The 27,663-nt window shown below is 47.0% G+C and overlaps 3 protein-coding genes across 10 annotated transcripts in view; 1 reads left to right on the top strand and 2 right to left on the bottom strand.

Moving 5' to 3' along the window:
• Nucleotides 1–154: 154 nt before the first annotated feature.
• NUDT17 (nudix hydrolase 17) lies at nt 155–10,805 on the bottom strand. Of its 3 annotated transcripts, none has more exons than XM_081340234.1 (8): nt 10,520–10,805; nt 8,211–8,333; nt 7,005–7,188; nt 6,266–6,291; nt 4,736–4,828; nt 3,702–3,800; nt 2,642–2,752; nt 155–1,456 (listed from the first exon to the last, which is right to left on the bottom strand). In XM_081340234.1, the coding sequence occupies exons 1-8, from the start codon at nt 10,592–10,594 to the stop codon at nt 1,124–1,126; spliced, it is 1,044 nt and encodes a 347-aa protein (XP_081196360.1). In that variant the 5' UTR covers nt 10,595–10,805; the 3' UTR covers nt 155–1,123. The 3 variants fall into 3 exon arrangements, with proteins under 3 accessions (XP_081196360.1, XP_081196362.1, XP_081196361.1); XM_081340235.1 differs by having other exon boundaries at nt 1,119–1,456; nt 2,613–2,752; XM_081340236.1 differs by lacking the exons at nt 6,266–6,291; nt 7,005–7,188; nt 8,211–8,333; nt 10,520–10,805 and adding an exon at nt 5,393–5,616.
• A 1,606-nt stretch (nt 10,806–12,411) lies between these two features.
• On the bottom strand, nt 12,412–26,834 carry POLR3C (RNA polymerase III subunit C). 2 transcript variants are annotated; one of them, XR_014028077.1, is made up of 15 exons: nt 26,662–26,834; nt 25,223–25,518; nt 23,922–24,177; nt 22,426–22,611; nt 21,309–21,397; nt 20,887–20,991; nt 19,356–19,448; nt 18,625–18,705; nt 18,443–18,494; nt 17,378–17,438; nt 16,593–16,777; nt 14,559–14,660; nt 14,422–14,471; nt 13,144–13,293; nt 12,412–12,598 (listed from the first exon to the last, which is right to left on the bottom strand). XR_014028077.1 is itself a non-coding variant. In XM_081340229.1 (15 exons), exons 2-15 carry the CDS (start codon nt 25,367–25,369, stop codon nt 12,520–12,522), a joined length of 1,602 nt encoding a protein of 533 aa, XP_081196355.1. In that variant the 5' UTR covers nt 25,370–25,518; nt 26,662–26,831; the 3' UTR covers nt 12,412–12,519. The 2 variants fall into 2 exon arrangements, 1 of the variants encoding a protein (XP_081196355.1); XM_081340229.1 differs by having other exon boundaries at nt 16,593–16,743; nt 26,662–26,831.
• Nucleotides 26,835–26,916: 82 nt separating this feature from the next.
• Nucleotides 26,917–27,663, top strand: part of RNF115 (ring finger protein 115) — a 53,673-nt gene continuing 52,926 nt past the window's right edge. For 4 of the 5 annotated variants that reach the window (XR_014028080.1, XR_014028081.1, XR_014028082.1 and 1 more), the window contains exon 1: nt 26,917–27,142. Coding sequence is in view for 2 of the 5 variants with exons in the window: in XM_081340238.1 (XP_081196364.1) it covers nt 27,047–27,142 (96 nt within the window). In the remaining 3 variants the exon portion in view is untranslated. The remainder of the gene's footprint in view (nt 27,143–27,663) is intronic. The other variant, XM_081340239.1, reaches the window with a different exon arrangement.

Below are 27,663 nucleotides of genomic sequence, written 5' to 3' on the forward strand. Positions count from 1 at the left end.
TAGTTGGAGCTAAATGTAACCACCTTATTTTTTCTTTCCCCTCGTACATTTTGCTTTTTATAATTGTTGGCGACAAGAAAATTAAGTCCGGTTGTTTGTCACGAGTGAACTTCCAGACAACTCTGCCTGGATGACAGAAAGTCTTCATCGACATACTTATAGGACACAGGTAGTCCTCGACTTACAACAGTTCATTTAGTGACCATTCAAAGTTACAATGTCACTGAAAAAAGTGACAACAATTTTTAGCACGACTGTTGCAGCATCCCCCACGGTCACATAATTCACATTCATAGGTTTGACAACTGGCTCACATTTATGGTGGTTGAATTATCCCTGGGGTCACGGGACAACTGTGTTGCTAACTTAACAACTGCAATGATTCACTTAACAACCGTGGCAAGAAAGACTGTAAAACAGGGCAAAATTAACAAATGTCTCGCAACATCCATTTTGGGTTCAATTGTGGCCATAAGTTGAGGACTACCTATACACGGTTAGGAACTGTATAAAATTTGATCCGTGTGTTTCTTTAGGCAGATTTTCACCATGTCTTCTTGAGATGAATAATATCAAGTCATTGTCCTTCTTCCTCTTTCCACTCCTGTTCATCTGGGCATGGACAGGAAAACCTGAATTCTAATACTAGATTTCCCATTCCAGGAACATTTTCACCTCCTAACAATGTTCCACACTTATTTTATGCCTTCTATTACTGTCAGATGGGGGATGTACATGTCATCAACGTACGGCCATTGAGCCCAACATTTCTGTTGCTAAGCAAGACACTTATTACGTGAGTTTTGCCCCATTTCACGACTTTCCTTGCCACATCTGTTAAGTGAATCCCTGAAGTTGTTAAGTTAGGAACACGGTTGTTAAGTAAATCCGGCTTCCCCCTTTGACTTTGCTTGTCAGAAATTTGCAAAAGGGGAATCACCTGATTCCGGGACAGTGCGACCGTCGTAAATGTGAACCAGTTGCCAAGCGCCTGAATTTTAATCACACGACCACGGGGATGCTGCCAGGTTTGTAAGTGTAAAAAAACGGTCATAAGTCACTTTTTTCCAGTGGCGCCGTAACTTTTGAACGGTCACTAAATGGGCTATTAAGTCGAGGACTGTTACCTGTAATGTAAACTCCAGAGACGGGCAAAAGCTAAATAAGACTTGTCATTTTTTGGCAACTTGAGCAAGGCCTGGAACACAGATGCCCCAGTCTCCGAAACGAAAGCCAAAGGAGTGTTGGAGCCAAACATTTGCCAGGTAACTCGAGATGCGTCAGCTGGACCAGGGCAGCCTCGGCCGCTCAGGGAGGAGGCAAGTTCAGCCACTGCCGGAGGGCATACTTGGTGCCGGTGCTGACACGCTCCATGTCCTCCCCTTGTGCCGTGGCCAGGAAGGTGGCGGTGGGGATCACCAGGGTCTTGGCTGAGCCCTTGTCCAGTTCGATGATGCTGCTTACAAAGAGAAACAAGACGCCTGAAGATCTTTAAATGTGGGGAAGGAGGGGGACCAGCCTGCCCCTCGTCTCCCCCACCCCAAATTTCTTGCTAAAAATGAGAGAGATCTGTCAAAGGTTGACCCCCATTTGCTCAAACGAGGAGCAAGCAGCTATTAATTCAACAGACCTCTCTGTTTGCATGGCAACAGACCGACCGTATATTGATATACTGGCAAACCTTGGTGGAGCCTTGGTGGAGGAGTGGGCTAATGCCTCCTTAAGTAACACCAGCTGCCTGCCATTAGTGCAGGTTCGCATCCCACCAGGCTCAAGGTTGACTCAGCCTTCCATCCTTCCGAGGTTGGTAAAATGAGGACCCAGATTGTTGTGGGCAATAAGCTGACTTTGTAATAATGCCGCTTGGGGGGGGGGGCGAAAGCCCTAATAAGCAGGCATATACCGTACATAGAATGAAGGCTATTGCTAAGCACATTGTGCTTTAGATTGTAAGCCGCCCTGAGTCTTCGGAGAAGGGAGGGATATAAATGGAAATAAAATTAAATTAAATATAAATGGGATTAAAAAAAACCTGAATGGTTAAAAAGCCATTTTATGTTGGAAGGTTGGGGAAAAGATGAGCTAGAGCAGAAAGAGGAGAGACGTTGCGCCGTCTCTCCTCAAGGGGACAAATCTTTAGTTCTCGCCAGCCAATAGGAAGGGCAAATTATTCAGAACATTTATCGACTAAAAAGCCTTAGTAGCCCTTTTATTTTACCAAAGGGAAAATACTGATTCCCCCCCCCCCCGAGAATCCAGTTTTATCTACCAAAGGAACCAATAATGATGGGCCAAACTATCTTTCCTTCAGCCAGCTTACGAGGACTAGACCAGGGGTCCCCAACTCCTGGGCTGCGGGCCCACTACTGGGACGCGACCTGTTCGGAGCCGGGATGCGGGAGAGATGGGCCAGCGCACACGTGTGAAGCTCCGCTCATGTGAGCGGAGGACGGGCACGACGCACAAATGGAGCAGTGCGCCCCCCTGCCACTCAACGCCCCCCCTTCCCCGCTTTGCCAGGCTGCCAAGCTGGAAAGGTTGGGGACCGCTGGATTAGACCCTCGGCTCTTGCTTTCAAAGCAGGCAAGCGGAATGCTCTTCCTGCCACCCACCTGACCGTGGACGGTGCCCCCTTGGCCACCCGCAGGATCTCGCCTTCTGCCCCATCCTCCGTAGCCACAATGGATGCCAGGGTGGGGCGGTCCAGCCAAGCGACGGCGCTGACCTCGGCTTCGTTGGGCTTCAGCCTGGCCTATCGAGAGAAGTGGATCAATCGGCAATTCAAGCAGGCCATGCCCCCTCCCCTTTTGCAGCACCTGGTGGCGTTCCTCTTCTCTGCCTCTCCCTCCTCAAGAGGCAAAAAGGCCATTAATTCATGCCCTTAATTCCTTGCTGCTGGTTTAAGCATCCAGTGCCAGGCTGAAGCTGCCCTTTGGCACGGTCTCCTGCTAGCAGCGGTCTAACCAGGAGAGTGCGGGAGAACCATTTGAATCTCCTCTCCTTGTCATTAAATGGCCTCCTTTGAACATCCCCGTCTCCAATCTCGTGTGCCGACATTCCTCCCTTGGACCGTTAAGAAAATCATCCCAAATTACAAAACTCTTAATTAAACATTACAACCGAGAAGCAGCCCTGGAGCTTCATGCTTAGCCTGTTGGTAAACCCAGGAAGATTCTGGCTTAGGTAACAAACCACGATTCAGGTAAGATGGCTTTAAATATAAACCGCAGGAGGTGGGGGGCAATTTGCTGCAGTCCTCTAGTCACTGAGGCGTCAGGTTGGCCTGACTTTGGGCTGCTTGCTCTCAGCCCAGCCTACCTCGCAAGGCTGTTGTGGGATCAAATTAAAGGCGAGCCCAGTGCATGTCATCTCGGGCTCTCTGAGGAAAGGTCGATCCAGTCAGCGGAATTAATGCCAGGAGCTGTAGTGGTGCAGTGGTTAGGAGGCTGACTCTGCCCACTGCCAGCAGTTCGATCCTGACCAGCTCAAGGTTGACTCTGCCTTCCGTCCTTCCGAGGTCGGTAAAAGGACCCGGACAGTTTTGGGGGGGGGTAAAGTCGCTGACCCTGTAAACCGCTTAGAGAGGGATGTAACGCACGATGAAGTGCTATATAAGTGTAAGTGCTCTTAAAAGTTAAGAAGACGCTTCTGCTCCAAACACCTAAGTGGGGAGGAGACCGTGGGCAACCTGCCCCACTCACCTGGAGCTGCTGCTGGTTCTCATGCAAGACCAAGTGCAGGTAGATCACGATGTGGTGGCGCTGGGGCAAACCTTGGCTCAGCCGGGGAGGGTACACAGACTACAGTGGGGGGACAAGACGAGGTGAAATGGGATTGCAGTCGTGGTGAGTATCTGTAGCTCAGGTGGAGGGTGGGTGGGGATTCATCCTCCGAGCTTGTGGGTTGGTTTCCGAACCTTTCGTTATGAAGCAATGCAAGAAAGCTTCACAACAATGCAAGACCCAACTCGGTTGGAACTGTGCTGGACCAGATTGTAGCCTGTTTAGAACTTGAGAACTGTGTTAGTGTATTTAGCATTTACAGGATTAATGTTTCACTGAGAGAACTGTATGTTAGAACGTTTAGCATTTAAAGGGTTAAAGCTATTTCCTTAAGAGATGGCTTCTGGGTAATGTAGTCTAGCTATTTAGTGAATACCACACTTATTTAGTTCAGTGGGAGGAGCTTCAAAGTTTATTACAGGATTATTACAGTAATTTCTCCATCTCAATTATTCTTGATTACAGCTGCTAATCACGCGTGTAGCATAGTTGGTTAGAACCAAGACCTACAACCCTGGCTGGTGACCAGGAAATCCTGTAATAAACTTTGAAGCTCCTCCCACTTAACTAAATAAGTGTATTCACTAAACAGCTAGACTACATTACCCAGAAGCCATCTCTTTAGGAAATAGCTTTAACCCTTTAAATGCTAAGGGTTCTAACATACAGTTCTCTGAATGAAACAACATTAATCCTGTAAATGCTAAATATACTAACACAGTTCTTAAGTTCTATACAGGCTAATCATCAGCCACACTATCACCCGCCACGCACACGAAGCCTGGCACTGCACAAGCAATTCCATCAACAGACACAATGACCTACAACCAGCTAATGAACCCCTCAGAATTCAAATCAACCGCACAGCCAATCGGGGACAGTACCGACCCTCAGCTGGCGTGACCCACACCTGCCCCTTCAAAAGACCTGGGGGGATCTTGGGGTTCTCTTACCTCCCAGAGGGCCAGCAGGTGCCAGGAGAATTCCCCATCCTGCAGCCACAAACCGGTCTCTTCCTCCAGCTCCCTCAGCCCGGCATCCAGCAGCTGCAGAGACAAGACAGGTGGGGAGACGACAGGTGCAGAAATCGATGGGCGTCGGGGCAGCTGTAACTCAGAAGAGGGCCTCTGGCCATGGACAGAGTGCTCCCCATCCCACAGAGCCCTTTGACTCAAGCTTCCATTCTCTCACCCTGTGTGCTATTCTGTTAACTCAAAGGTTAACAGTGCTTAATTAATGGGTTTATTAATATTCCCCAGGAATTCCCCCAAATCCCAGAATTGTCCCAATTAAAGTCCGGCCAGAAGCAGACCGATGCTAGTCCACAGAACAATGGCCAGTGAGTCTGCAAGGCCCTTGAAAGTTTCCCCCGTCAAAATAAACCCTCCAGGCAAAATTAAATCCACAACACAAGCGGGGTCATGAGGCAAGGAAAGTCCAGAGTTCACAAGACACGATCCCAAGTCAATCCAAAGCAAGGCAAGAATCAACGACCAGAAATGAACGTGTTGTTCCCCCCGCATCGTCGTGTCCCTTGTGCTAAATAGCCAGCTTCTGCTGCAGCCCATCAAGAGTGGCGAGGCTTTCTCCTCATGAGTAGTCGGGCTGACCTTCTCTGCTCCTTCCTTTTCTCTTGGATCAGGCGCAAAAGGCAGTTCCTCTTCCTCGTCGTTGATCGGCTGCAGCTGCATGCTTTCTCCACCTGAAGCCTCAGGGTTGTCCTGCTGCAGCTGCGCCTCAGTTCCTCCCATACGGCTGCTCGGAGCCACTGATCAACTCCCCTCCTGTGGTACCCAGAACTGGTTCATCCTCCTCTGAACTGACATCTGGAGAGGTATCTGGGGATGCATCCGAGAGATCATAACACGCAGGGGTAGGCAACCTTGGCTCTTTTATGACTCGTGGACTTCAACTCCCAGAATTCCTGAGCCAGCGTGGCTCAGCTTGGAAACCTCTCCCTTTCCCCTCAGCGTGGCTGGCTCAGGAATTCTGGGAGTTGAAGTCCATGAGTCATAAAGCAGCCTAGGCCTAGGCCAGGCAACCTTGACTCTTTTACGACTCGTGGACTTCAACTCCCAGAATTCCTGAGGCAGCATGGCTCAGCTTGGAAACCTCTCCCTTTCCCCTCAGCATGGCTGGCTCAGGAATTCTGGGAGTTGAAGTCCACCAGTCATAAAAGAGCCAAGGTTGCCTACCCCGGCCCCAGGGTGTTTTTTGTATCTGCTGATGAAACTCCCACACCATACAGACTGCCCTCAATTCTTTTTTTAACCTTTTTTCCAAGACAGAATTCCTTCTCCGAATCCCTCAGGCCTTCTCCCAACAGGCCTTCAGGATTCCCAGAGGGTTAGAAGCTTGCAAAATACTGGCCAGGTGTTCCCCCCCTCCTCCCCAAGGTTCCCTACAGTCATTCCTGGCCTTTGATGCTCTCTGGAGTCTGCCTTTTTGGTTTTGATTTTGTTTTTTTAAAAAAATGGCCTTACCTCTTCCTCCGGTTCAATATGGCCGCCTGCAAGGGGGAAAAAAAAACACAACACATCCGGTTTCTGCCCTCACCAGCTGCTTCTGAAAACTGGGATTCAGTACAGGTAATCCTTGACTTACGACCACAACAGAGCCCCAAATTTGTTGTTAAGTGAGACCTTGTTTAAGAACCTCATTTTACTAAAGAGTTTTACAAAAACAAAATTTTACAATATATCCCCAAATCTTTAATAAAAAGAAAAGAAAAAAGAACCTCATTTTACGACCTTTCTTGCCACACCTGTTAAGCGAATCCCTGCAGTCGTTCAGGGACTAACGCGGCCATTAAGTGTTAATGACATTAACGTTCAGTTGTGGGTGTTCCATCGCTGGAGGCTTTTAAGAGAGACTGGTACAGCCACCTCTCTGAAATGGTATAGGGTCTCCTGCTTGAGCAGGGGGTTGGACTAGATGACCTCTAAGGTCCATGCCAGTTCTATTCTAATTGATCACTTAACCTTCGAGTACCAGGCTGTTCAGTTACCTGAGTCCAGGATCTCCTTACTTAGAACAAGCAACACAACTTGCCCTTTTTTAACAAAGGGAAATCTTAAACTTCAGGAATAGGGACGCTGGAGTGGCACCTGAAAAGAGCTTTTCTAAGTCAAAGGGAACCTTGGGGCTACCTTTGAGGTCCATCTCTGCGGCCCTCCCATCCTCTCGCACCCGATCCCTCCCCCCCCCTTCGGTTCTTCTTACCAGGAGGCACCCAAGCATTGGGGAAGAGGCTGAGCGTCCTCGCCCGCCGGGTCAACAAAATCTTTTGGTTCGCCGATTCCAAGAGAACGGCCACGCCGACATCCACCCCCCGGCGCCGGGTCTCTGCGGGCAGGGAAGCCCTTTGCTCCGGCGTCAAATGCTTGATGGGGCAGAACGGGGGCCGCTGGAAGAGAAAAAAAAATGCCTCTGGATCCTAGAAATGGAAGATTTCAGTCATGATTACATAAATTTTTATAAACTTTGTGCAGAATTGACTTGCGAGGCCGGTGTGTGGTACAATTAGTTCACATGGTGTAATAAGATGGAGGTTTGTTGTCACTGTGAGTTGGGGAGTGGGAGTACAAAGGGAGGCTCAGCTAATCTCAATGCATACATGGTTGTACTTTGACAATAAAGGTTCATTCATACAGGGAGTCCTCAAGTTGTGGCTGGTTGTTTAACAATTTATGAGAGAAAAAAATGAGTCCCAAAGTTATGATGGCCACCTGACCTTTGCCGTCATGTGATCACATTTTGGGCTCTTGGGCCTCTGGCTGGCATTTACAACCAGTTGTTGCACCCGTCCGGCAGTCTCAGAATCACATTTTGCAGCTTTTTTGTAACGTTTCCCCACCATTGGAGAATAAGCTGGATTAGAATTACTAATTCTACGACCATGGTAAAAATGGTCATAAAATGGAGTCCGGTCATGGGACAACTCAGCACAGTGACTATAGGTAGTCCTCGACTTACGACCATAAGGGAGCCCAGAATTTACGTGGCTCAGCGAGAAATTTGTTGTGAGTTTGCCCCATTTCACGGCTTTTCTTGCCACAGTTGTTAAGTGAATCACTGCAGTTGGCAAATTAGGAATGATGTTAAGTGAAACTGCTTTGCCCATTGGCTTTGCTTGTCAGAAGGTCACAAATGGGGATAACAGACGGGACCCTTGGACCTTGCAACCGTTATAAATGTGAGTCAGTTGCCAAGCAACCAACTGTCAATCACGGGACCATGGAGACAGTCATTAGTGTGAAAGATTGTCATAAAAGTCACTTTTTTCAACACGGTTGTAACATCGAACGGTCGCTAAATGGACTGTTGTAAGTCGAGGGCCCCCTGTGTAAAATACTCAGGGCCGTCAAAGGCGGAGAACCGCCACTGTTCTTTCCTGGGGGCAGGGGGGGGGGAAAAACCCCTTCGCACCTTCAAGAGGAGTTCGGTGGAGCCAGGAAACTCCTGGTCAGAAACGAGGAACTGGAGTGGCTTCAGAGCGCAGTGCACGATGCCGCTGTCTTCGTGGGGTGGACAGCAGTGGCCAACGATGCTCTGCAAGTGGAAGGCAGATTGTGATCATTCCTGAAGCCACAGCCTCTTTGACACCCGGCCTGGGGAGGAGAGGGGTGTCTCTCTCTGCGGAGGGAGGAACTAGAATTTAAGTCATATTTAATGGGAACCAGAAAGAGGGCTGAGAAAGTAAACCACATGTCCACATCCTGGACATAATCTGTTTCCACCTCTCCCATCTGGATGCCACCATAGAGCATTGCATGCCAAAACAATTAGACACAAAGGTAGTGTGTCCTCTCCCCCCTCCCCCCGTGCCGTCACTCTGCTGAACACCTAATTCCCACAGCCCTGTCTTAGGCCTGAGGATATTTACCCATGTAGTAGGGCTGGATTGCTATTCGCCTTCTCACCTTTCTCATCTGCTGTTGGTATTGGTATTTATTTATTCCTTGTTGTTCTATCTTGTGATTGTAACTATGATCTATGACCATTCACTTTGTTGTTGTACATACGTTGTTGTTGTATATACCTGCACTGGAGACAAATTCCTTGTGTGTCCAATCACACTTGGCCAGTAAAGAATTCTATTCTGTTCTATAAAGAATTCTACTGTATTCTACGAAGAATTCTATTCTGTTCTAATAAAGCACTCTATTCTATTCTACAAAGAATTCTACTCTACAAAGAATTCTATTCTATTAAGAATACTAGTCTACAAAGAATTCTATTCTATAAAGAATTCTGTTCTACAAATAATTCTAATCTAATAAAGAATTCTACTGTACAAAGAATTCTATTCTACAATTAATTCTATTCTATTCGATACTGAATTCTACTCTACAAAGAATTCTATTCTATAAAGAATTCTATTCTATTAAGAATTCTATTCTATTAAGAATTCTATTCTACAAAGAATTCTATTCTACAAAGAATTCTAATCTAATAAAGAATTCTACTCTACAAAGAATTCTATTCTACAATTAATTCTATTCTATACTGAATTCTATTCTACAAAGAACTATTCTACAAAGAATTCTATTCTACAAAGAATTCTATTCTATGAAGAATTCTATTCTATTAAGAATTCTATTCTACAAAGAATTCTATTCTATTTATTCTATTCCAGCTCAGCCCACCAGCGCAGGAGAAATAGAGGAGTTTCATTCTGATCTGTCCATGGAGATTTCAAGGGACAGGCGTTGGAGGAGGCCTTGGTCAAAATTGCCCGCAACTCTCTTTCACGGTTGCAAAATTTGGCTGTAGGATCTGCAGCAGTCCAAAGTGGCTTGGCGGGTTGCCAGGACCCAGGAGCTCAACTGAGTTTGCACACCAAGAGTCAAAAGTTAACCCAGCGGCTGAATTTGATTTCTCAACCACCTTGAGTCCATTCGCTCTTAAGCAAAGGTAATAAGTACAGTCCAACTTAAGTACAGTCCAACCAAGGTATCCTATTTATTTATTTATTTATTTTAATTCCATTTATATCCCGCCCTTCTCCGAAGACTCAGGGTGGCTTACAAGCCATTCCGGACAAAGGCCTGTCCAGACTTTTCTTAAAAAACTTCCAGCCGTGGAGCAGCCACAACTTCTGGTGGCCAGCTGTTCCACTGGTTAATCCTCCGCGCTCTCAGGACGTTTCTCCTTAATTCCAGCTTGTTAATTCTCCTTGATTTGATTTTCCATCCGTTGCTTCTTCTCCTGCCTTCTGGTGCTTTGGAAAATAGGCTGACGCCCGCTCCCCACCCCCCCACCCCGCCTTCTTTGTGGCAGCCCCTCAAATACTGGAACAGTTGCTATCATGTACAACCCCCCCCCCCCGCTTAGTCCTTCTTTTCTCCAGGCTGGCCATGCCCAAATCCTTCGTATGTTTTGAGTCTCCAGGCCTTATGATCCGTCTTCGTTGCTCTTCTCTGCACTTTTCCCAGAGTTGCAGCCTCTTTTTCACGCGGTGGCGATCAAAACTGGATTGCAGGATGCCAGCTTCCTGAGAGCGCGGACGATTAACCAGTGGAACAGCTGGCCACCAGAAGTTGTGGCTGCTCCATGGCTGGAAGTTTTTTAAGAAAAGTCTGGACAGGCCTTTGTCCGGAATGGCATAGGATACCTTGGTTGGACTGTACTTAAGTTGGACTGTACTTACCTTTACTAAGGCTTTACAAAGCGGTGCTAAGCTTTCTCTCCCTGCCCTGGGCAGCCCCCCCCACCCGCCTTCCCCGCGCCGCTACCTGCTCGAAGCGGGCCCGTCGCGGGAAGCCGCCCAATCGGCAGACGTGCACCGCCACCCTCCTGCCGGCCAGCATGGTCGGGGCCGTCCGGAGCAGGAACCACGCCCGGCCGGCAAGATCGGCTCCTGCGGGCGTCTCGGCTCGCCATTCCCGGGTGGGGAAGGAGGGAGGTGGCGGCCCTCTAGCGGCGGTTCCCAGGCGCTTCAGCCTTTCTCCTGGCTGGCGGAGCGCCCTCTAGCGGCCCTTGCCGGCACTGGTTTGCGAGAGGAGGCCGGTCCTGCAGGTGGAGGAGTTGTTATCAACTCCAGAAGATCCGGAAATTCTGCCCGGGGGTCGATTCCTGGAGGATGTAGAGCAGGGGTCTTCAAACTCGGCCCTTTTATGACTCATGGACTTCAACTCCCAGAATTCCTCAGCCAGTGTCCATGAGTCATAAAAGGGCCAAGTTTGAAGACCCCTGATGTAGAGGGTCAAGCTGAGTTCCTAGGAAGTTGATTGACATTCGGGGTGGCGTAAGGTCCCCTGCTCAAGCAAAGGGTTGGACTAGATGACCTCTAAGGTGCGTTGGAAGCTTGTTATTCTGTGTTCTGTGACGGACGATACATTGGTGCTTTCCCCCCCCCCCTCTCTTGGCCAGCATATTGCTTTCTGCATTTGGCCGGTGACAGGTACTTCTTGACGTACCACAGTTCATTTAGTGGCCGTTCGAAGTTACGGCGGCACTGGAGGGGGGGGAAACAAGACTTACAACCAATTTTCACACTTACAACCGGTGCAGCATACCCCTGGTCACGTGATCAGAATTTGTACGCTTCGGCAACCGGCTGATATTTGCGACAACTGCAGTGTCCCCAGGTCACGTGACCCCAGGTCACGTGACCCCCATGTGAGACCTCCTGACAAGTCAATGGGGAAGCCGGATTCCCTTAGCAACCGTGCTACTAACTTTAACTGCAGGGATTCACTTAACGGCGGCGAGAAAGGTCGTCAAATGAGGCAAAATCGACTTAACTGTCTCACTGAGCAGCAGACATTTTGGGCTTAGTTGTGATCGAAAGTAGAGGGCTACCTGTATGCCAATTTCACTCCTATATACTTCTAACCACATTTAAGCCTTCTTCAAGCAGAGGGGAACGCATATGCGTATTTCTGGGCAACCAGGTGAAAGGGGTTTGCAGCTGTCTTCTCCTGTGTTTGGGGCTTCTGGGAATTGAAGTCCATGAGTAATAGAATAGAAAATAGAATAGAAATAGATTTTTTTAATAGACTGGAGTCTGGACAGTCACTTTTTTAAAAAAAATAGACCAGTCACTTGTCTGAAATGGTATAGCTTCTCCTGCTCAAGCAGGGGGCTGGACTAGAAGACCTCCAAGGTCCCTTCCAGTTCAGTTCAATTAAATTCAATTCTATTCTAATTCTAATTCCATCCTATTCCATTCCATTCCATATTATTCTATTCTATTCTGTTCTGCTCCATTCTATTCTAATTGTATTCTAATTTCTATCCTATTCCATTCCATTCCATATTTTCTATTCTATTCTATTCTATTCTTTATTCCATATTCTTTATTCCATATTCTATTCTATTATCATATTCTATTCTATTCTATTCTATTCTATTCTATTCTATTCTATTCTATTCTATTCTGTTCTGTTCTGTTCTATTAATTCTATCCTATTCCATTCCATATTATTTTATTCTATTCTATTCTGTTCTAATTCTATTCTAATTTCTATCCTATTCCATTCCATTCCATTCCATTCCATTCCATTCCATTCCATATTATTCTATTCTATTCTAGTCACTAAACAATCATATGTAAGACAAAGACTACCGTTATACTCTCTTTTCACACATTTCCTTCATCAAAAATTACCACGACAGAAAGGCAAGTAGTTGGGTTTTGTTTTTTTTAAAATATCTTTACATGAAAACAAAACAAATCAGACTTTAAAAATTAGAAGACCAAGGCAGGATCTTTCAAGCTCTAGCTGAAGGGTCAGTGTCTGATGGTGCTGTTGATGTATGATTCCAAAATAAAGATGGTTTCGTCCACTTGACTTTCACTGGCGTCAATCCTTGAATTAAAAAAAAGAAAATACAAACAATTAAAAGGCTGCACCTTTTAACTATTTAACCAGTTGGACTGATCAACCGAGAGACTGCCGTAGACGCGTGCAAGATCTTGATGAACTCTTTTTTAATGGAAATGCTTTCAAAAACTGCAACGACCCAAGCACTAATGCAGAAAAGGCGTCAAGTTTCTAGAGGACAAAAAGCTCTTGGGAGTGATTGATGAACTGTGATGCCTACAGTTAGACATAAAAGATTATTTAAGATTATCTAGCTATCCCTTGGTTAAGGCCCACAAGTATGGCTTTTCTAAAAAAAATCTGTTCATTTAATCTACATTGTTTGGTGGCACCAGTTTTAGACACGATCCCTCTTGCCTCATCACCTGGACACAGGTATGATTCACACAGGTGACCACGTCCTTTGGGAACCATGCTAGAAAGGAAAGGGACAATCCTTTTAACCGGGTTGGGGAACCCCAGGCTGCAGGTCCTATGGGGGAGGGCTTCAGCTGCTCCCCCCACCCCCCCAACACCTGGGCCGCCCTCACTTGTTGACATTGTGCTTGAGAGTCTCCAGCTGCTGCCGTTCGGGAGCCGTGATCATTTCCTCGATCTCCTGCAGCTGGGCCTCCTCAGCCCCCGTGGCTTGGACCGAGGCAAGGATGGCCTCCACGCGCTGGCTCTTCTCGAGCAGACGCCTGCCGGGAGAGACGGGCGGATGGTCAGACGCTCTCGTGGCCTCGCCTGAATCACCAGAGACCGCGAGGCCAAAGGCAGGCGACCTCAGGGATACAAGACGGGGCATTCCGCGAGAGCCCCACGGCTCTGCCAGACAGAGTACCAGCTCTCCCCCAACTGCCTCGGTTTCACTTCTGGAGGGAGAAGTCTTAAGGCTTCAGCTGGCAACTGGGACTTTCTTGTTTTCCTTTGAAGACGTTTTGCTTCTCCTCCAAGAAGCTTCTTCAGTTCTGACTGGATGGTGGGGAATGGAAGGATTTATACTCCTTGCAGACAGCTGGTCATTTGCCTTCTTTTAGAGGGTCGTTGAGGCTACCTGGAGGTTTACCGTGTCCTCAAGGTCACTGAGTGGTGCAAATGGGTGTGGAGCCTTTTCTTTGTTTCCCTTCTCATCCAAGAAGCTTCTTCAGTTCTGACTGGAATAGTGGGGAATGGAAGGATTTATACTCCTTGCAGACAGCTGGTCATTTGCCTTCTTTTCAGAGTCGTTGAGGCCACCTGGAGGTTTACCTGTGTCCTCAGGCTCACCTGAGCAGTGCAAATGGGTGTGGAGCCTTTTCTTTAAGATGTTTCCCTTCTCATCCAAGAAGCTTCTTTAGTTCTGACTGAAATAGTGGGGAATGGAAGGACTTATACTCCTTGCAGACAGGTGGTCATTTGCCTTCTTTTAAAGAGTCGTTGAGGCCACTTGGGGCTTTACCTGTGTCCTCAGGGTCACCTGAGTGGTGCAAACGGGTGTCTGGAGCCTTCATGGCTGTAGGATGTTTTCTGCCCTGTAACCCTTCACTGTTGAAGGCTGTTGGGGATGTCTATGTTGTCTGCGTCTCCAACTGAAGTGCAAATGGTTTCTGTAGTCTGCAAGGAGCGTAAATCCTTCCATTTCCCCACCGTCCAAGTCAGAGCTGAAGAAACTTCTTGGATGAGAAGCGAAACGCCTTCAAAGAAAAACAAGGAAGTCCGGAAAAAGCGCCTTTGGGGCAACCCTGACCTGGAAGACAGAGAATCTCCACGGACGCTTAAGGTTTCGAGCATCACTCCACAGAGCTGAGTTCAAAGGGCTGAATTGCAACCCAGGTGTCCCAACTCACCGGTTCTCCTTGGTCTCGTGAAGTCGCCGCTCTATCAGGTTGGCCACACACTGAAAGGGAGGGAAATAAAGAGGTTTCCATTGAGTGCGGTCTGGTGGCAGGAGAGGTTTTAAAAAAGGGCAAAGCAGGATGCCAACCTTGTAACAGCGCTGGAGCTGCATTCGGGCAGACGAGAGAGTATTGACGGTGTACAAGTAGAATGTCCGGGAAGGTGCGTGATCTGGCGTTTTGGGGATTTCCTGTTTTGGGGAGGAAAGCCAGGTAAGAGATGAACTTTTGCAAAAGTGGATGCATCGCTACCGTATCCGTCTAGAGCTCTGACGTCTCAGTCAAATTCCTGAGGACCTGGTCTTGCCCCCTTAGTGCCACCAGGTCACCAGGGATCCTGGGCCCTTCCACAAAGGAGGGATCTGGACCTCATCTGTCCGAGATTCCTTTCAACTCTGGAATGTGAGGCAGTAAAGGATTTCTTAATTACATGGCGAACAAAAACCTGTGTATATATTCTTTTTAATAAAATGAATGAAACGTTGCAGGCTAATTTTACCGACAGCCAGCAGTTCGATCCTGGCTGGCTCAAGGTTGACTCAGCCTTCCAGCCTTCTGACATCGGTAAAATGAGGACCCAGATTGTTGGGGGATCAATAAGCTGACTGTAAACTGCTCGGAGGGGGCTGCAAAGCACTGTAAGGTGATGTATGAGCCTAAGTGCTATTGCGAGCGCTATACGGCCTTCTAAAAGATGCCCCAATAAAAGCAGAGTCACTTTTGGCTCCCACAAAGCATTGAACATTTGAAAGAAGAAAATATGCAGCCAACTGCTATAATTGGTTTTAGCTTTGATTCCCGAATTTTGTCCAAAAAATTTGGAAAGAGAATAAGCTTCATGGATTCCATTAGGAGAGAGCGCATCATGCTTGATTCATTGTAATGTCATTCAGCATTACTTTCCAGAATAGAATAGAATAGAATAGAATAGAATAGAATAGAATAGAATAGAATAGAATAGAATAGAATAGAATAGAATAGAATATAGAATAGAATAGAATATAGAATAGAATAGAATATGAATAGAGAATAAAATATGAATAGAGAATAAAATAAAATAGAAATGAAATAGAAAAAGAATAGAAATAGCAATTACAATAGAATAGAATAAGGTAAAGGTCAAGATAAAGGTTCCCCCGCACATGCGTGCTAGTCGTTTCCGACTCTAGGGGCCGGTGCTCATCTCCGTTTCAAAGCCGAAGAGCCAGCGCTTGTCCGAGGACGTCTCCGTGGTCATGTGGCCGGCATGACTAGACGCCAAAGGCGCACGGAGCGCCGTTACCTTCCCACTGGAGTGGTCCCTGTTTTTCTACTTGCATTTTTACATGCTTTCGAACTGCTAGGTTGGCAGAAGCTGGGACGAGTAACAGGCACTCACTCTGCTACGCGGCACTCAGGATTCGACCCGCCAAAATGCCGACCTTCTGATCGACAAGCTCAGCGTCCTAACCCACTGAGCCACCGCGTCCCTAGAATAGAATATGAATAGAGAATAGAATAAAATAGAAATAGAAATGGAATCGAATAAGAATAGAATAGAGAATAGAATAAAATAGAAATAGAAATGAAATAGAATAGAATAGAAATAGCATAATAGTAATAGAAATTACAATAGAATAGAATAGTAGAACAGAACGGAATAGAATATGAATAGAGAATAGAATAAAGTAGAAATAGAAATGAAATAGAATAGAAATAGCATAATAGTAATAGAAATTACAATAGAATAGAATAGTAGAACAGAACGGAATAGAATATGAATAGAGAATAGAATAAAATAGAAATAGAAATGGAATAGTATAGGAATAGGAATAGAAATTAGAATAGAATAGAATAGAATGGAATGGAATAGAATAGAATAGAAGCTGGAAGGGACCTTGGAGGTCTTCAAGTCCAGCCCCCCGCTATGTGGGAATCCACGGCAGCAGGTTGCTCTCTCTTTCGTGACAAGGGGAACTGACCTCCACTCAAGAATCCCCTGGGCGACCTGCAGCTCGAGAAGGCTTGCAAGGCATCTCGCTCTCATCAACTGCCTCACCAGGTCTGCTAGAGTCCCCTCGTTTCCCAGGCAAGGCCACTTGCAGCTCGGCCTTCACGCGGGGCAAAAGGAGGAGAGCCGGTACCTGCAGAGCTACGATATTGGCCGACAGCATTTTGTACATCATTTCTTTGGCTTCCTTGGCCGGGATCATGGCAAAGTCCTCGATCTGCTTCTGTTCCAGATGCCTCTTTCTTAACAGAAGGCGGAAAATGCGGGCGCAGCGGGACCCGAATCTGTGTCCAGGAGGAAAGTGAAGAAGAGGCGGTTCTGAGCAGGGCAGTGAAAAATGAATAAACACTAATTAGTGTTTGGTGGGCGTGTCCCAAAGCAAAGAGTTATTGGAAAAAGACACGTGCTTGGCTAGAAAAGATGTTTGGGAGAACACGTAGATTTTAAACCTGAACTTTTTTTTTTAAATTAGGTATAATGCCAGAAAAGACTGATAAACGAAGAATGTATTTGCATGTTACAACAGCAGCGAGAATTATATCTGCGCAGTATTGGAAAAAAGGAAGAAACACCATCAGATGAAGAAATAATTAAAACCATATTAGACTGCGCGGAGATGGAGCCTGAGGCTGAAAGAAAAAGAAGAAACGAAATATTATCAAACAAAAAAACAACAACCAGAAAAACGCATTTCCAAAAAAAGAAAAATATGTTATAAATATCACTGTTTGGATGATCTGAAATCGACTGAAGAGGAATCTTTGGGGACCAAAAGGAAAGAAAGGGAGAGACAAGGCTCGCTGGATATTAGGGGGAAAAAAGGCTATTCCAAAGAAATTGGGAAGTGAAACGAGCGGCACAAAAAGGCGTGAAGAACCATCTGGGGTGGAAAAATCAGTATAAGAGACATCACTTTACCTTTCCTGCACAATGGATTCCAGCGTAGCGGTGGCGAGAGAGGCCAGGCCCTTGTGAAGATCTGTTTGGCAGAACGTTACGGAAAAGATGCCACCAGGCTGAAATCTTTTTTACCACCACCACCGGCGCTGCTGATGTGAGCGGCGTCAGCTGGCCACGCTTCCATCTAGCTGACGATCCTACCGTAGATTAGGGCTTATTTTTGGGGTAGGGCTTATATTAGGCTCTCCCCCCCACCCCAAAAAAAATCAAGCTAGGGCTTACTTTTGGAGTAGGTCTTAATTTGGGGGGAAACACAGTAGCACGCAGTACTACTTCTGCAATCAACTAAGCTTTTCACAAGGCTCAGCTGGGCTTCCGTTCCCCCCCCCCACACACACACACACTCTCTTGTTCCTTACAGTCCAATTGTCACGGTTCCGACTAATGAGACAGATCAAAGAACATTCCAGCATTGTTTATTCTAAAAAGTCTATAATAACGAGAACGAAACATTGGCATTCATGGATGGATGCCAAAATCTGAACTCTCCTCCCCTGAACTGCATCGTGATCAAACACAATTCCCTCCCTTATTTGAACCTCCTAAATCACGTTCTCCAATTAGCTTAAAATGTAAGCTTCCACTTCCGTTAGCACGGCCATTCCTTATCTTATTTAAACATCCGGGTTAGCATTCTCCCCCCCACCACCACCAGCTTCATTTTATTCAGAGCAAAGAGTTTAAAGAGAAAGGCTGCCTCTTATATTGTCAGAGCAAAAACATCTGACGTTTGCAGCGTTGACACCAATCTCTCCCTCTCTTCCCCACCCCAGCTATGACATCAGGTGTGTTTGTCGTACTGGTCAGAGAAATGCACGCCTTCGTCCAATGCTGAGTGTCACCAACAGCGCCAGGCAGGCTCTTGGCAAAAAGAAATGGCTGTGTGTGTGTGTGTGCGGGGGTGTCTTTCTTTGCTAGATGACCCAGTGGGACACTTGACACCTGCCTTCTTACACTGTTACCCACATGGATTCCTTCTGGTTCCAAGACGCCCTCGTGACTTCAGAAGGCACCGAAGGATACTGATCACATACATCCCTCCACCGCTGTCTCCTGACTTCCCAACAAACTCAAGCTGTGGAGAGAATAAAAGGCTTGGATGAAAAAGTCTCAGGTCTGGAAAAAAAAGGGAAATCGAAAAAGAACACACAACATTCCTGAAGGATTTTTTTTTCTGTTTGTAAGGCAGAAAACTATTTTCTTACCGGGTCATCTGCTAGTAAGGTTAGGTACTGATCAAGAATCTGCTTGGAGATGTTATAACCGGCCGGAAGTAACCGAAATATCTTAAAAAAAGAAATATATATATATATATATATATATATATATATATATATGGGTTGTACTACTGAGATATTTTAAAGTCATAAAAGGGCCAAGTTTGAAGAGCCCTGCTTGTGGACTCCAACTCCCAGAATTCCTCAGCCAGCATGGCTGGCTGAGGAATTCTGGGAGTTGAAGTCCACAAGTCATAAAAGGGCCAAGTTTGAAGACCCCTCTTTTAAAACATTACTACATACAGGCAGTCCTCAACTTACGACAGTTCAGTCACCATTCAGTTACAACATCCCTGAAAAAAGCGACACAACCGCTTTTCATACAACCGTCGCAGCATCTTAATTAAAATTCAGTCAGCCGGCCACTGACTCACATTTATGACAGCTGCAGTGCCAGCAACGGTTGTGTGAAAAAAATGCTCGTAAGCCACTTCTTCCAGTGCCGCTGTAACTTCAAACGGTCACTAAATGAACAGCTGCAAGTCGACGACTACCTGTGCTCCTTTTTGGCCAGGAATCTGCACCTCCAATGTGAGCAAGACCTACAGCGATCTGGTCACTGAGGACTACTGGCATGGCTTTTATCTCCTGGCATTTTGCCTGAACCCTCTGGCCCTTAAAATTAAACCCATGACTTCAAAGTTCAAATGGTGACACACCTCATTGGAAGAGAGCGGCTGGGTGTAGGGGGCATTTGAAGAGGTTGTGACTTCGCTCATTCGCAACATGGTCCGGACAATTTCGCTACTGGTCTGTGGAGGCAGAAGAAAAGTTAGGAGGTGTAACAGGGGCCATTCTCCTGTCAATCAAGCAAGACAGAGCTGGAAGGGACCTTGGAGGTCATCTATTCCAATCCATTGCTCAAGCAGGAGACCCTATACCATTTCAGACAAATACTTGTCCAATCTCTTCTTAAAACCCTCCTCCAGTGATGGAGCATTCACAGCTTCTGGAGGCAGGTTGTTCCACTGGTTAATTGTTCTCGCTGTTAGGGAATTTCTCCTTAATTCCAGGTTGCTTCTCTCCTTGATTAGTTTCCATCCATTGTTTCTTGTCCTGCCTTCTGGTGGTGTTTTGGAAAATAAGTTGACCCCTGTCCTCTTTGTGGCAGCCTCTCAAATACTGGAATACTGCTGTCATGTCCCCACTAGTCCTTCTTTTCTCTAGACTAGGTATGACATGTGTGCTAGTTGTTTCCAACTCTAGGGGCCGGTGCTCATCTCCGTTTCAAAGCCGAAGAGCCAGCGCTTGTCCGTGGTCATGTGGCCGGCATGACTAGACGCCAAAGGTGTACGGAACGCTGTTACCTTCCCACCGGAGTGTTCCCTATTTTTCTACTTGCATTTTTACGTGCTTTCGAACTGCTAGGTTGGCAGAAGCTGGGACGAGTAACAGGCGCTCACTCTGCTACGCGGCACTCGGGATTCGACCCGCCAAACTGCCGACCTTCTGATCGACAAGCTCAGCGTCCTAACCCACTGAGCCACCGCGTCCCTATTTCTCTAGACTGGCCCTACCCAATTCCTGCAACCGTTCTTCATGTTTGTCTCCAGGCCTTTAATCATCTTTTTTTTGCTCTTCTCTCCCTTTTTCCAGAGTCTCAACATCCTTTATTTATAACGTGTTGACCAAAACTGGATGCCGTATTCCAGCTGTGGCCTTTCTAAGGCTTTATCAAGCGGTGCTAACAACACTTCACGTGATTTTGAATTCTGTGCCTCTGTTTGAGTTCGACTTGGTTGTACCTGGCCTATTCCACATCGCAGTGCAAGCAAAGGCAGGGGTGACTGATTCTTTTTTTTTTTAAATCCCATTTATATCCCGCCCTTCTCCGAAGACTCAGGGCGGCTTACAATCTAAAGCACAATGTGCTTAGTAATAGCCTTCATTCTATGAATATGCCTCCTTATTAGGGCTTTGCCCCCCCCCCAGCGGCATTTTTACAAAGTCAGCTTATTGCCCCCAACAATCTGGGTCCTCGGATTCTCCTCGGTTTCCTCTTGTCAGGGAAAAAGCTGGAGCTTTCCTTGTAAGGAAAGCCAGCCGTTAGGCAGACAAGCGTGGAATGTCCAAGAAAAGCAGTCAAGTCTTCAGCACCAGTGATCAGGAGGGAAGGAGTCATGTATGAGTTGGATAGCCATGTGGCTTTATTAAAAAAGTAAGAAATAATCTGAGGAAGAATCCACTCACCTGGTCCATCCTGTTGGCCACAGCGCTGACGATTGCTTGATCCCGGAAGTGCTGGTGGAAACGATCTACGTTGACTTGCCAGTAGATTCCACTATCGGCCAGAGGCTAAAACGGGGATTGACAAGCAGAGTCCCCTTAGGAAGACTTGTCAGGAAGCCTCTCCTGTTATTCCCCCCAGTCCAAACACTTCGATGCAAACTCTAAATTTGCCCATTTGTATATAGGGGCAGTCCTCGACTTACAACCACAACCGAACCCAACATTTATGTTGCTAAGAGAGACATTTGCTAAGCTTTATAGGACGGTACCCTCTCCCGTCTCCCACTAGGATCTGATCTGCCCAGCTCCTATTCTGGCGTCTGCATTCTATGCCGGGTTTTTCCTCTCATCTGAAGTTGTCCCGGAAGCGGTGGCCATGCTACCTCTTCGCTTTCCGTGTCTTGTTTTGATCGCTTCCCTCCTCTATCACCGTCTTCCTTGGTGTTGTCTGAATGCTTCCGCTTTCCCTTTCCTGTTGGCCGAAAGAGAAAAAAAACATATTTCTGGCAGCAGCAAACATCTCGTCCTCCTTCCCACCCCCAGGGATACGGCAGGCTTGATCTGCCTCCGTTTTCTCTCGGTGAAATTCCCACCAACGGTTTTGACCGCTAAAATAAAGTTATATCTTTACTGTAGAAAAAAACAGGAACTGAGGACCGGATCAATTCCTATCAGCCGAATCTTACAAGAATGTTTACAGGGTTCTTTGTGTGAGGGACACAGTACGTATAAGATTAAGGGAACGTAGATGCATTTCACTGCATAAGGCAGGAAAGTCACGATTCAGTAGTGGAACAGAACTCAAACCAGTGGAACAGCTGGCCTTCAGAAACTGTAGGTGCTTTATCACTGGAGGCTTTTAAGAAGAGACTGGGCAGCCATTTGTCTGGAATGGTACAGGGCAGGTGTGTCAAACCCGCGACGTCATGTGACGTTGCACGACGTATCACGACTTTTCCCCCATTACCGGCAATGGGGAGGGCGCGGTTTCGTTGTGCTGCATCCGGCCCGTGGGCCGGCAGTTTGACATGCCTGGTACAGGGCTCCTGCTTGAGCAGGGGGCTGGACTAGAAGATCTCCAAAGTCCCACTCCATTCCATCTATTCTATTCTGTTCTATTCCATTTCATTCCATTCCATTACACTCCATCTATTCTATTCCATTCCATTTGCTATTCTATTTTCTATTCTATTCCATTCTGCATTCTTATTCTATTCTATTCCATTCCATATTTCCCTATTCTATTCTATTCTATTCTATTCTATTCTATTCTATTCTATTCTATTCTATTCTATTCTATTAATATATTCCATTCCATTCCATCCCACCCTTATTCCTATTCCATTCTAATTTCATTCTCCTCCTCAAAGAAGTTGAAACTGTTGGTTCCTTTCTACTCCTGTTGCTTCAAAAATCTTTCGAGAGACTCCTAATTGCCAGCTACATCTTGCTGGTTTTATTCCATCGTTGCCTGCTGGCTAAACTGCTTAAGCTTCTCACCTGTCAGGTTCACCTTTGGGACAGCATACATATCCTTCTCGTTACAGGCCAACGTAGGTGTGGGAGAAGGCTGTGTTTCCGTAGAGTCAGAACTTTCGGCTGGCGAAGGGCATCGCTGAACAAAATGTGTATCTGCCAGGCACGTAAAGGTGGCGGAGACTTCGCTGTAGTCCATTGTTTTTCCATCTGTGGACAAAGACACCAGAAAACTTTCACAGTGGCCTTTGCAGGCAACATTTTTCCCAACAGAGAAAGCCAGCAGATGCACTCGCTCTCACGGCTGCCATTCTGCTGCTGCTTCGCGACGACAATTCGCCACGGCCAACTTGCTACGCCCGACTTGCCGCAGCCAACTTGCTGTGTGACAACTTGCCATAGGACAGGAGTTGCACTAACATCAAAGACATGGCGGAACAGAACCATTGAAGAAAGGATGCAAAAAGGAGGGACGGAACGAAAGGCGAGTGGCAAAAATTATTATTATTTTACTTTATTTTAAATAACTGAATAGAATTGTTAAATTGTCAAGCAGCGAGCCGGCCCGGGGCGACTTGGCTGTGGCACGTTGTTCCATTCCGGCTTCGCTTTGCCTTTTGCCAGCCTGATGCAGCAACGGTGGGAGGGGGAGAGAGACTGGAATGTGGGTGGCTTGGGAGGGATTGGGAGCAGAGCAGAGCCAGCCCTGAGGTGAGGAACCCCAATCAAGCACAAGGCCAACAAAAGGAACGCGGCGATGGGAAAGGCCCGAACAGGACACAGGATCTGCTTCCAAAACAACCCGAGGATTTTCAACTGGACATTGACTGATTACAGAGAGGGCGGCCACGGGGAAAAGGAAAGTTAATTGGACAGCCATTTGTCTGAAATGGTACAGGGTCTCCTGCTTAAACAGGGGGCTGGACTAGAAGACCTCCATGGTCCCTTCCAGCTCCATTCTGATTAATTGCAGCGTTTTCGCGCCTAGCTGACAGATTCTGCCTGCTCTAATCCGTAACCGCTTTATTGCCAGTAAAGTGTACTCTTGGGGGAAAAAAAAAGAACCAGGACTCTTTCTTACAGGTAGTCCTCGAGTTACGACCACAATTGAGCTCGAAATTTCTGTTGTTAAGCGAGACGTTAAGTGTCCTTTGCCCCGTTTTATGACCTTCCTTGCCATAGTTGTTAAGGAAATCACTGCAGTTGTTAAGTTAGTAACCCCGTTGACTTTGCTGGTCAGAAGGTCGCGAAAGGGGGGGGGTCACATGACCTAGGACACTGCCACCGTCATGAGTCAGTTATCAAGCATCTGAATTTTGATCACGTGGCCATGGGGAAGCTGCAAGGGCCGTTAAGTGTGAAAAACGGTCCCAAGTCATTTTTGTTCAGTGCCGATGCAACTTTGAACAGTCGCTAAATGCACTGTAGTCAGTTGAGGACGACCTGTATGTACTTGGAAAAAGAAATGAGCCAGGAGTCTTTCTTTGCTAGTCAGTTTAAGTGGGATGAATGACACTCGCCTTCCATTGTCTCCGTCAGTCGGTCAGCCACCTTCTTCACCACAGCACTCATGGTCATTTTACCGTTGAGTAGTAACTCTTCCACAATCAGTTCCCCTGTGTCGCTATAGAGGGTTTTGGCTGTGTAGATGTACCGGGGATAGCGGAGGATTCGCAGCATTTGGCAGCACTGGGCTTCATACTCTACCAAGCCTCGCTTCTGCTGCTGGAAGGTCACCAAGTTGTGTTGGATGAGGACACAGAGAGCTTTCCGGACCTGCACAACAGTAGAGCAGAGGAAAATTGATAGATAGATTAGATTAGATTAGATAGATAGATAGATAGATAGATAGATAGATAGAGAAAGAAAGAAAGAAAGAAAGAGACAAGATATATATAGATACAAGATATATAGAGATATAGATATAAGATATATAGATATCTAGATATGTACAGAGATATATATGTAAATAGATAGAAACAGACAAAGATATAGATACAGAGATATGATAGATATTTTTTATTGTTGTTAGTTGCGAAGTCGTGTCCGACCCATCGCGACCCCATGGATCATGTTCCTCCAGGCCTTCCTGTCCTCTACCATCTTCTGGAGTCCCTTTAAGCTCTCGCCTACTGCTTCAGGGACTCCATCCAGCCACCTCATTCTCTGTCATCCCTTTCTTCTCCTGCCCTCAATCTTTCCCAGAAGATAGATATATAGATATCTAGATATGTACAGAGATAGATATGTAGATAGGTATAGAGATAGAGATAAATATATACAAATATATATATGTATGTATGTATGTGTGTATATATATGTATGTATATATATATATATATATATATATATATATATATATATATATATATATATATATACATATATATATATATATGTATGTATGTATGTGTGTATATATATATTATAAATAGATATATAAACAGATAGATAGATGATAGATAAGAGATGGATAGACAGACAGACACATACACCTCTCCAAATTTGCAGGTCAAATCCATGTCAATAACAGCAAAATTTCCCCTCAGAACTGCAAATACTGTACATTCATTCCCAAAACCTTACAGTAACATATAGCTAACCTTATACTGAATGGCTGAGGGGAAAAAATGGCTTGTTGAAATCCATTAATTGATTGCATGGTTCTCTAGTCTAAAACAACTTTTGAAGCCTCTTGGACATCCTTAATTCCTCTCGGGATTGATGAGTGTGAGTGAGAACATCAATGGGAACCACGGATACTTAAATCTTAAGTTTAGTTTAGGCTAGCCTATTATGCAATTTAAAAAAGTCAATCTACCTGGTCCAGCGACATGCTTGTGTTTTGGGAAATCATCCATAATGTCTGCCCACCCATGCGGATGAGCTGCGTTCCAACCTTTTCCACAATTTCGCCAAAATGTTCACAGAGCAGAAGAGAACAAAGCTTGATTTCCGCCTGGGTCATCTTGCTGGACGATGATATCGGTATGTATAATTGACTGCAATAAAATGTATGAGCTACCCCCCCCAAAATAAAACAACTCCGCTGAGGATTTCAGTGTCGAAAATTAGAATTAAGACTCCACCATTCAGTATAAGTCACCCGCTCTGCATCTGAAAAGAGAAAGGCGTTCAGAGTCAAATTGGTGCAAATATTCAGAAGAATCCAGGGCTAAAACTTCTCCTGATTTTTTTTTTCTGGATCTCAGGGATAAAGGAGGAAGTTACCGTTTCAGTACACCCCATCCCATAAAAACCTGTATATGTAGTCCTCATGTTACGACCACAGTTGAGCCCAAAATTTATGTTGCTACGTGAGATATTGGTTAAGTGAGTTTTGCCCCATTTTACGACCTTTCTCGCCACAGCTGTTAAGTGAATCACTGCCGTTGTTCAATTAATAACCCGTTGACTTTGTTTCTCAGAATGTCGCAAAAGGGGATCACGACTCCGGGACACTGCAGCCGTCATAAATATGAGCCAGTTGCCAAGAGTCTTGAATTTTGATCATGTGACCCTGGGGATGCTGCAAGGGTCATAAGTGTGAGAAACGGTCATAAGTCATTTTTTTTCAGGGGTGTTGTCATTTTGAACGGTCACTAAAATGAACTGCTGTAAGCCAAGGACTATCCGTGCAAAAGTGTTAGGCAGGTGTGTGCGAATGCTTTCAGAAATAGAAATGTTAATAATTTATTTTTTTTTCAATTAACAAGATGGTGAATAAATGAAAGTAAATTGCACCAAGAGTAATAACGAAAAGAATGTTTTTTCCTCCCTCCTTTTCTGTCAGAAATGCCACCCAGGGAGACCTCCCCCCTTCCACCAGCCCTACAGCGCCTTCCTAACCCTTTACAGCCAGTCCTCGACTTATGTCCACCACCAAGCCCGAACTTTCTGTTGCTAAACGAGACGATGGTTAAATTTGTGAATTTGGCCCCAGCTCACGACCTTTCTTGCCACCGTTGTTAAGCGCAGCTACTGCAGTTGTTAAGTTAGTCGCATGGTTGTTAAGCGAATCCGGCTTCCCCCATTAACTTTGCTTGCCAGAAGGTTGCAAAAGGGGAATCACGTGACCCCGGGGTCACCGAGACCGTCGTAAGTAGGAGTCAGTTGCCAAGCGGCCGAATTTCGATCACGTGACCATGGGGGAGGGGAAACGCCGCAACGGTCGTAAGTGTGAACAACGATCCTAAACCCCATTTTCCAGTACTGTTGTCAATTCGGTGACCAAACGGAGTGCTGCAAGTCGAGAACTACCTCTAGCCACCTTCTGCTCGGTTCTTCCTCTTCTTGGCCGGAGACCCTCAACGGGCAGGGGAAGGAAACCCACCGCCGCGCTTCTCCTTCGTTCCTGGCAGGTTTTTCCCCAGCTAGGCCTCAAGCCTGCCGGCTCGGCTACCATGACAACGGAGCCCGGCCGGAAGCGCCTGACTGGAGAGCCTATCGCCGGCCTCGGCTCCTCCCTCCCGGGGGGGGGGTGTCGACAGGAGGCGGACCGGAAGCGAGCGGCGCGGAAGTGGGCGCGGCCAGAGCGCGCAGCCGGCTTTGCCGCTCTAGGCTCGCCGCGCTCTGTGGCCAGCCTGGGCCCAGCGGCGCCGTTTCGCTTTCCGAAGCCGGCGAGGGAGGCTCGGCGGGGCGGAGGATGGCGGAGGCCTCTCCGGCAGCCGCGACGGCCGCCGTCTCCCAGCACCGCTTCTTCTGCCACAGCTGCAAGGGCGAGGTCAGCCCCAAGCTGCCGGTGAGCTCGGCGGGCCCCGCCCGGGGAGGGAGAGGCCGGGGGGAGGGGCGACCCGGGTTCGCGGGGGGGGGAGGGGGAGGTCGGTTCCGCCGCCCCCTTGCAAATGGGCGGGGCGAAGGGCCCCCCCGCAGCGAAATCCCCTCAAAGCCCCCCCTCCGGAAGGGCCCCTCCCGCTGTTCCCCTCCCCCAGGCCTGGGTGGGTGCATAAGCCCCATTCCCCAACCTGGCGCCCCCCGGATCTGCCCAAGTGGGTGGGTGGGTGGGTGGGGAGTGGTGGGCTCCCAGGTCTCGGAAGGCAGCAACGGCGGGGTTTGATAACAGAATCACCGAGTTGCGAGGGACCTTGGAGGTCATCTAGTCCAGCTCCCTGCTCCAGCAGGAGAGCCTCTACTATTCCAGGCAAATGGCTGTCCGGTCTCTTCTTAAAAAAAACGTCCAGTGATGGAGCACCCACCAGTGGACAAACCCTGCTTAGAATCATAGGATTGGAAAGGGGCCCTTGGAGGTCTTCTAGTCCAGCC

The sequence above is a fragment of the Vipera berus genome (genome assembly GCF_964194415.1).
Source record: "Vipera berus genome assembly, chromosome: 16".
Classification (NCBI taxonomy): domain Eukaryota; kingdom Metazoa; phylum Chordata; class Lepidosauria; order Squamata; family Viperidae; genus Vipera; species Vipera berus.